Source organism: Oryx dammah, unplaced genomic scaffold (genome assembly GCF_014754425.2).
Source record: "Oryx dammah isolate SB20612 unplaced genomic scaffold, SCBI_Odam_1.1 HiC_scaffold_28, whole genome shotgun sequence".
NCBI lineage: Eukaryota > Metazoa > Chordata > Mammalia > Artiodactyla > Bovidae > Oryx > Oryx dammah.
The window spans coordinates 77701501-77711719 of NW_024070212.1; the positions used below are offsets into that span (position 1 = coordinate 77701501).

A 10219-nucleotide genomic window follows, 5' to 3' on the forward strand; every position below is an offset into this window, starting at 1 on the left:
GTGCTGTGATTCATGGGGTCGCAAAGAGTCAGACACAACTGAGTGACTGAACTGAACTGAACTGAACTGAACATCATCAAAAGTGAATCGTCACTGCAATTGTGATGCTTTGGACTCAATCCTTCTAAAACGTGTTTTTGAAATTAGAACTTCTCACTTAAAAGAAATTAGGGTGTTTCTTTCATTTTACAAAACAATAAATACTAATTAAAAACATTATATTCTCTAGCTGCACATGGAAGATTCAGTTGACTAAACTGAAATTAGCCTAAAAACCTCAAAGTATTTGAAAATTAAAATGTAATAATGATTGTCACATGGTAACTACTGAATCAGCTTAATTAAAAGATGATTCTATTTTGTTTACATGCTTCCTTTGCAAATGATATTTCTTTCCCCAAAAATGAACCCTAAATGGCAAGGAGTCCAGAATATTCATCTGAAGGCATAAGTTTATGTTATCATATGATATGTATTGTCATATGTTATACATTAAGGCCCCAGACACCTTCTGATTCACAAAACTTGACCAAACCACAAACCTTTTGAAAAACCAATGTAAAACATTACCATGGAACCTAATAAAAATTAGAAAATATAAGAGAGGGTGTTATCTTTCTTTGATAGTCCCTTGTGGTCCAGTCTTTCTGAATTCTGTAACACTGGAATTATCCTGGATATTTTCTGTAGCTATATAGATGAGCTACAATGACAAAAATAGTAATGTGCAAGATAGAAGAGTCATAAGAAAGCTTCTCAGGTTACCTTTAAAGACTAGAGTAACCAAAGAGATGCTCAGAACCAGCTGATACACAGGTAATGGTTGCTAGGGGGAAAAAAGGGGGTTTTCTTAAAGACAGCCTGACTTTAATTTCAAAGACTTGGAACACAATCTAAATTAGATTATTTGAGTTTTAAAAAAATCAAAATATTTCTAGAATGCTGTAAGAAACCATTGAGAATAGTATAATGCACGGGTTCAGGCCATTGACCCTCTAAGCAGTGGAAAATTTGCATATAACTTGTAGTTGTCCCTCCCTATACACAGTTCCTCTGTATACACAACTTCTCTGCATCTGCAGATTCAACTGACCTTGGACCATGCAGTACCATGGTATTCATTGTTTTTAAAAAATCCAAGTATAAGTGGACCTGAGAAAACCATATCTATATACTCAAAAGTTACTGGCATTGTTTGACTACTTTCAAACAGAAGCCTGTTATGCTTCACAGAAAGTCAAAACACAAGATCTTAAAAAAATGCTTTCTGTCCAGGATATTCCTTAATAAGTAAGAGGAAGACTAGTATACATTTAATTTTTGAATATAATCTTCACGTGGTAGTCAAGGTGGGGATTCCCAAGGCATACACAATCCCTTGATAATATCCCCTTATAACAATATCTTGTCATTGTTTACCAGAATCATAATGGGGAATACCATTTAAACGACATTTCTTTTTCATTTTAGAATAAATCTGTTATTCTATATGATAGCCATTTATTTTAAATATTATCAAGTAAACCCGTCCTAGATAGAGAGAATTAAAGTTTTGACGATCATCTGATATATACATATTTGTAATTTAATAATGCTACATTTGCTAAATAAAATCAAAATATTTAAATGTCATTATACCTTATCTCCAAGTAAAGGAATGATAATGCGTATCTTTGGCAGGAATGCAATCAAATGTGTGTTAATCAGTCATGTCCGACTCTGTGACCCCATGGACTGTGGCCCACCAGGCTCCTCTGTCCATGGAATTCCCCAGGCAAAAATATTGGAGTGGGTAGCCATGCCCTTCTCCAGGGATCTTCGCAACCCAGGGATCGAACCTGGGCCTTCTGCATTGCAGGCAGATTCTTTACTGACTGAGCTACCACTTACATACTCATGTTGGACTGCAAAAGGCAAAGAGCTTGGAGGAGATTTCACAGTACCTATCAAATTCAAACTTGTGTTTACTACTCAACATAGAAATTTCCTCTTCAGAAATTAATCTATAGAAATACTCTCCCAAATACACAAAGATGTATGTATATGAATTTCAATGTATCATAATTTATTACAGAAAAAGAAATGTCTAACAACAGGAATTGTTCAAATAAGTTTATAACATAAGATACATTCATAAAGTTTATTGTTATGCAATCATTAAATAAATAAGTATATTAATGAACACTAACAAGAAAAGTTATGAGGATAAACTGGAAAACTGTTAAGCAGGAAAAAGAAAAATACAGAATAGACAGACCAATTCTATTTTTGTGACTGGAGATATGAGTGTGTGTGTTTGTGTGTGGTTGGGGGAGGGTATGTTTCTGGAAGGATACCCATCATATTGTTTCCAGGAGGTTGGGAAGAGTTTTCATTTTCACACTTCCATTTTTGTTTGGTTTGCATTTTTAATCAAGGGCAAGAGAATTCCTAACTGGAAATGGGAAATTTAGTCATCCAATAAATGCAACAACATCTCTAAGGGTAAAATCTCTACCTCATATATGGACATTTTAAAAGCAAATAACTTACCCCAATGTAACAAAGCCACACAGAATTTTTGACAAATCATCTTCAGAGAAGTACACCTAAAAAACAGTAAATCTAAAACCAGTACACACACAAATTTAAAAAATGACATATACACAAGCCATCTATGGGAAAATATAAAAGGAAAAGGATTAAAATTAAGAATTCTTTAAATTGTAATCTGATAATAATACTCTGGATCAGTATCAGCATTTAACATGAATGTAAAACAGTAAGTTACAGATTCATTCTTATGTACATGCTATTTTACAGTTAAAACATAAGCAATACATTCATATATGGCTTAATCAAAAAAATGGCAATGTTCCTTCATGACATGACAAACCAGGACAGGTATCATAGATGAGACTGAATTTTTAACTAAACCAAAAAAGTTTACAATGCCAATTAAATATGTACAGCTGACCTAACATCATAAATATCACACTCTTCATTTGTGTGTGTGTGTGTGTATGTGTGCTCAATTCTTAAATTCCTTTCATTTCCTAAAGTCTTTATCTTTATTATGATACCACAAAGTTGAATGATTACAGCATAGGTAATGAACTGCATATTTATTTCCAATGAAGAGAAATTTTTGCAATATGGTTTTGGAAACCCCTGTTGCAGAGTTGGGCACAACTGAAGTGACTTAGCTCACACACAATATTCACATTAGCAAGATATCGGTAATTGAAGGAGAGTTTGATGGCTTCATATATGCAGATGATAGGGATGATTTCACAGACAGACTTTCCCATGAATTCTATCCAATTTGAAATATACCACGAATACTACTATGTCATGAAATCGAATGAGAGTATAATTTAAACATATTTAGCTTAGATTTATAAGGAAACATTAAAGGCTTTTGGAGTTCCAGTCTTTTTTATTATCTCATATTTGGAATTCAGTTCACTACATGAAAATTAATCTGAGGTAAAAAGCCCTGAATTAGGTATCAGAAGTCTTGGATGCCAATTGAGGCTCTTTTGATTAATCAGGTGTAAGACTTGGGACGTCAGTATTCTTGATCTCAGCTTCCTCATCAGACTGAAGGACCATCCCTACAATCCCTTTCAGAGCTGCTTATGATTCTGAGAGGCTTTAGTTTAAAACAGAAATCACAGCTTGATCACAAAGAATATTAAAAGTATTAAGTGAGAAACATGTCTTATAAGCTGTATCTGAGAACTGGTAGCATGTGACAAGCAAACAGACAAACATGCTTGTTTAGTTCACAACTTAAATGACTCTTAGGAAAAAGATGGGTAAGTATGACCATTTTGTAGTCTGGTAAATCTGTTTGTCAGACTCTGAGTTTTTCACCAGAATTTTGGTTCTTTACACACTTGATCCCACAATGTATCTTAAGGATTTCTAGAAACCAATTCAGTGTGGCATCTTTATTATCTAATGGTATTAAATGTGTGCAAAGTCCTCCCAGCTTTTTTTATGCTACCTCTTTCTGATACAACATTGTCTCACAGAATAAACATAAAGGAAATTTCATAATCAGGGTATGTTGCAAATACACATATCACTAGACTAAGTGTTTTGAGTGAGCTGACTAGTGACTAAGTAATTCAGTCCAATAATTGATTTGACTCACTTTAATTCAACTGATTCAGTGAGTTAAGTGACCAAACAGATCATATTGTTCTTCCTTACATAAGACAGCCATTCTTTTATTTAAACACATTTGCATAATTAATTCCTCCCCAAGGTGGGGAGTGGGGAATAAGATCAAGTGATTCATAACCAACCAATAGCATTTCCAGAAAAACAGACTAAAGAGAAAATAAAAAGTGAAATAATATAAGAAAATTTCCCAGAACTGATATGGGACTTAAGTCTTCAAACTAGAAAAAAAAAAAAAATCTAGCAAATTCCAAGGAAAAAGAATGGAAAACAAACATCCATTCCTAAACATATCATTTGAAAATTGCAGAAGAGAAAAGAAGAGTTTCCAGAGAAGAAAATAATAACCAAAGCAATGAGAACCTAATTAAAACAAATGTTGCATCTCAAAACACTGAATTACAGAAAGCTATCTAGTAATGACTAATGTAAAATTATTTGCAGTTTAAAATTCTATTAGCCAATCAAGATAGTATACAAACAAAACAAATAAATTTTAAATAACACAATGACTTAGAAAATTTACATCCTGTGAATCTCTTTCTCAGAAGTAACTTTATGATGTTTGCCAACAAAATGAGGAGTAAACCAGGAAAGGACTGGGGATTCGGGATCCTGAAAAGCTTGACTACAAGCCAGCTGATGGCTCTGCAGTTTTGAGAATGACCTGTCCAGATAGCAGATGGAGTACAGGTGACCCCTGAAAGGAAAAGGCCAGTATAAAGGAAGGCAACTCAAAACATACTATGATTCTGAAGCTGCAAAAATTTGAAAATAAAACAAGAAATCAGAATTACATAAGGGAAAAAAGAAAGTCATAGTCTAAAATTGAAGCCACTAGTCCAAATAAGAATATGAGTTCAAAATAGACTTCAAAATGAGAATGGAATAGATTCCAAAAAATAAACAGAATGAGTAAAACACTGAAAATCAAGAATTAATAAATAAGACTCATAAATCTTCTAGAAGAAAAAATAAGTTAGCTGGAAAAAAGCTTTATTAAAAGTCCTGATCTAAATATGAACTGAAATAAAATATGGCACAGTTTTAAGCAAATGCTGGAATTAATCCATTTGAAAGAAGGAAGATCCCTTTAACCTTGATTCTAGGAATATTCTCCATTGGGTGGCTTAGGAGTCATACTGAGCAAAATATGATTCTAGGACTCTTCTTGGTTCTGTGATGAATAATATTTACAAAGTTCTAAAAGCATTAATGCTGCTATTTATTGATTTTTCAACTTTTTGGCCTAATCAATAGACACAAATGAAAGACTTAATTTCAAATATTAAACATAAATATCATCAATATTCTCACTGTACAGTTGTCAAAATTGGAGTAGTATAAAAAAATTGGGGTGGTATAATTATAAAAGGAGAGATGGTGAGAAGGCAAATGGTGGAAATAGCCCAACCTCTTGAAGTAAGGAGTCAAGAGAAACTATCTATAGTGAATGAAACAAGAAAAGGTTGTGGAATTTAAATATAACCAATAAAAGATGTCAGAAAATTAATATAATGGAGGAGAGAGAAAGGTGAAATTCTTAAGATAAATAACTTTCTACCATGGAATTATATTCTTTGCCGCCAAAGATGGAGAAGCTCTAAACAGTCAACAAAATCAAGACCAGGAGCCGACTATGGCTCAGATCATGAACTCCTTCAATTCAGACTTAAATCGAAGAAAGTAGGGAAAACCGCTAGACCATTCAAGTATGAACTAAATCAAATCCCTTATGATTATACAGTGGAAGTGAGAAATAGATTTAAGGGCCTAGATCTGATAGATAGAGTGCCTGATGAACTATGGAATGCGGTTCGTGACATTGTACAAGTGACAGGGATCAAGACCATCTCCATGGAAAAGAAATGCAAAAAAGCAAAATGGCTGTCTGGGGAGGCCTTACAAATAGCTGTGAAAAGAAGAGAAGCAAAAAGCAAAGGAGAAAAGGAAAGATATAAGCATTTGAAGGCAGAGTTCCAAAGAATAGCAAGAAGAGATAAGAAAGCCTTCTTTAGCGATCAATGCAAAGAAATAGAGGAAAAGAACAGAATGGGAAAGACTAGAGATCTCTTCAAGAAAATTAGACATACCAAGGGAACATTTCATGCAAAGATGGGCTCGATAAAGGACAGAAATGGTATGGACCTAAGAGAAGCAGAAGATATTAAGAAGAGGTGGCAAGAATACATGGAAGAACTGTACAAAACAGATCTTCATGACCAAGATAATCACGATGGTGTGACCAATCACCTAGAGGCAGACATCCTGGAATGTGAAGTCAAGTGGGCCTTAGAAAGCATCACTATGAACAAAGCTAGTGGAGGTGATGGAATTCCAGTGAAGCTTTTTCAAATCCTGAAAGATGATGCTGTGAAAATGCTGCACTCAATATGCCAGCAAATGTGGAAAACTCAGCAGTGGCCACAGGACTGGAAAAGGTCAGTTTTCATTCCAATTCCAAAGAAAGGCAATGCCAAAGAATGCTCAAACTACTGCACAATTGCACTCATCTCACATGCTAGTAAAGTAATGCTCAAAATGCTCCAAGCCAGACTTCAGCAATACATGAACCGTGAACTTCCTTATGTTCAAGCTGGTTTTAGAAAAGGCAGAGGAACCAGAGATCAAATTGCCACCATCTGCTGGATCATGGAAAAAGCAAGAGAGTTCCAGAAAAACATCTATTTCTGCTTTATTGACTATGCCAAAGCTTTTGACTGTGTGGATCACAATAAACTGTGGAAAATTATGAAAGAGATGGGAATACCAGACCACCTGACCTGCCTCTTGAGCAACCTGTATGCAGGTCAAGAAGCAACAGTTAGAACTGGACACAGAACAACAGACTGGTTCCAAATAGGAAAAGGAGTACGTCAAGGCTGTATATTGTCACCCTGCTTATTTAACTTCTATGCAGAGTACATCATGAGAAACACTGCACTGGAAGAAACACAAGTTGGATTCAAGATTGCCAGAAGAAATATCAATAACCTCAGATATGCAGATGACACCACCCTTATGGCAGAAAGTGAAGAGGAAATAAAAAGCCTCTTGATGAAAGTGAAAGTGGAGAGTGAAAATGTTGGCTTAAAGCTCAACATTCAGAAAATGAAGATCATGGCATCTGGTCCTATCACTTCATGGAAATAGATGGGGAAACAGTGGAAACAGTGTCAGACTTTATTTTGGGGGCTCCAAAATCACTACAGATGGTGATTGCAGCCATGAAATTAAAAGACGCTTACTCCTTAGAAGAAAAGTTACAACCAATCTAGATAGCATATTCAAAAGCAGAGACATTACTTTGCCGACTAAGGTCCATCTAGTCAAGGTTATGGTTTTTCCAGTAGTCATGTATGGATGCGAGAGTTGGACTGTCAAGAAGGCTGAGCGCCGAAGAATTGATGCTTTTGAACTGTGGTGTTGGAGAAGACTCTTGAGAGTCCCTTGGACTGCAAGGAGTTCCAACCAGTCCATTCTGAAGGAGATCAACCCTGGGTGTTCTTTGGAAGGAGTGATGCTAAAGCTGAAACTCCAGTACTTTGGCCATCTCATGCGAAGAGTTGACTCATTGGAAAAGACTCTGATGCTGGGAGGGATTGGGGGCAGGAGGAGAAGGGGACAACAGAGGATGAGATGGCTGGATGGCATCACAGACTCGATGGACGTTAGTCTGAGTGAACTCCAGGAGTTGGTGATGGACAGGGAGGCCTGGCGTGCTGCGATTCTCGTATCGCAAAGAGTCAGACACGACTGAGCAACTGAACTGAACTGAACCATGGTATCTATTTAAAGGTTATTAATGAAAAGAAAAAAAGTCAGTATAAGCATATTATTTAGCCTTACAGAGTTAGTCAAAGGAAAAGATAAAACCAAAAATGGTTCAAGTGAGTTGTTCTCGAAACAAGGAATAACAAAGTCAAGGGAGTGGGGTAAGAGAATGCTGTGCTTTATTACAGTAAGTTTCTGTAACTGTGTGCATGGATTATTTTCATGCAAACTTATTATTTTGTCTTTTTAATTAAATTAAAAGGTGCTATTGGATTTCAAATAAAATAGCTACTAACAAAGTCCTAGGAGCTAATTAAAGGTTCACAGAAGTGGAATATTAGTTGAATTCCAAGAAATACAAAGGGAAAGAGTAGTGTCATATTTCTTGTAAGATTCACAATATTTTAATACCTCTGACAGCAGGATCTTTGCTAAAATCAATGTCATCTTAAAACCACTTATGGCTTGGTAGCAGTTGTGATCTAGTTGTCACTGACTGCATACATACAAACTGGAGCACTTTCCTAATGACAGACTAGACAATTTTTAGCCATCAATATTTCAGTCAACAGACTATTTAAAAACCTTTTGAGGAAGTAAGGAATATGAGCCCTGAGTATTGTCTGAAAACCTTTTGTGGTCATCTTTTACTAGGAGTCAGCATAAAATTTTCAAATGGACAAAGAGAAAATGTCAGAAACCATGGTGAATCACTTTTATGAAGTTCAACATCACAAATAGTCTTGATAATCCAGGAAATGGTACCATTTAAGAAAATATTGACATCAACAACACTGAGTTGAAAAGCGACTCAGAAAAACAAGATTCTGAATATGAAAAAGAATTCTTTAATGGATTTCTTTGACTTTTATTTTCCTTATGAAAGTGGTATGCTATAAACAAAATCTTTATCTAAATAATTGTAAATGAGTTCTTTCAATAGGTATAAAACTAAAATTCTAAATGATAAGAAAGCATTGTAAAATAAATAGGCAGAGTTTTTCCTTTCTTAGCTGTACAAAAATGGTGGTATATCTTAAAAATCCACGATGTCTTAGATTTAAAGAATTACAACCAGAAAGAGTGGTCATTAGTAGAAACTGAAGATTACTCTTAATTGGATAAATCATAACAGATTCCAGAGAGGAGTGAGGATTTAACTGCCCTTTGAAGAATGAGGAGACATATGAAGCATATCATAAGTATCATTTTTTAAAAAGGTTTTCCTATAGAACCTTTGAAAAGTTAAAACAAAGGTCAGCCAAAGGTATGGGTAAGAGACAGTAGGAACTCTTGTGTAAGAACGGATTTGCAAGTTCAGAATAGTATTAGTCAAAAGACCAAGAAACCATTTTCCCAGATGACTACTTTTTATAGAAAGAACATTTTTACATACTGTTTGTCCTGTGTGAAAAGCTTTTCTTCCCCAGAGCAGACCTCTAACCAACAGTGTTACTGTAAAATACAGTCACTAGAGAAATACTCAACTACCTCCTGGGTAGTCATAATCCTAACAGATAACATCTTAACAATATAACTGGGCTTTCCAGGTGGTGCTAGTGCTAAAGAACCCATCTGTCAACGCAGGGATGTGGGTTTGATCCCTGGGTCGAGAAGATACCCTGGAGGAGGACACAGCAGCCCACTCCTAACAGCAACTACAATTATCAGGTGCTTATTATGTATGTGCTTATTATGCTTATTATGTATCAGTATGTCTTCTCTATGTGTTTATGCATAAACACATACACACACGTGTGTGTGTACTATTTTTTCTCTTTCATCTCCTTCATGCTGAAACCAGTTTGGTTCAGAAATATTGTTGGTGCATACAGAAATCCAATTGTTTGATTATCTTCTAGGGTGAGACACCCAAATAACAGCTGCTAGTTAAAGTAAAATGAAAAAGCATAATTCTGAGAAAAACTACGTTGTCCTATGCCTTCACTAAACAGCTATTTGGTAACAGCTGTTCTTAAACATGAGTTCACATTTTTAAAGCCTATTATAATACTATTATAGATGCTCCTGAGAATCTGTACTTGGCTCACATCTTTAGCTATTATCTAGCATAAACAGAGCACTTATATATTTCCATAAACTTTATAGAAATTATTAGCTCAAGAGTAGAGTCAGTCACTCTTTTTCTCTTTCTCTTCTCTTCATTCCCTCCCCTCCTCCTTTTCTCTGTATCTGTCTCACTCACTATTATATATATACACACACACACATATATATATATACAGATTATTAAGTCTGTGCTATTTCTGGATTT

At 35.1% G+C, this 10219-nt stretch overlaps 1 protein-coding gene across 2 annotated transcripts in view; it reads right to left on the bottom strand.

Moving 5' to 3' along the window:
• Positions 1 to 2977, bottom strand: part of LEPR (leptin receptor) — a 74004-nt gene extending 71027 nt beyond the window's left edge. For both annotated transcript variants that reach the window (XM_040232661.1, XM_040232660.1), the window contains exon 1: positions 2533 to 2977. In XM_040232661.1, the coding sequence (XP_040088595.1) occupies positions 2533 to 2641 (109 nt within the window). In that variant the 5' untranslated portion in view covers positions 2642 to 2977. The remainder of the gene's footprint in view (positions 1 to 2532) is intronic.
• Between the last annotated feature and the right edge of the window lie 7242 nt (positions 2978 to 10219).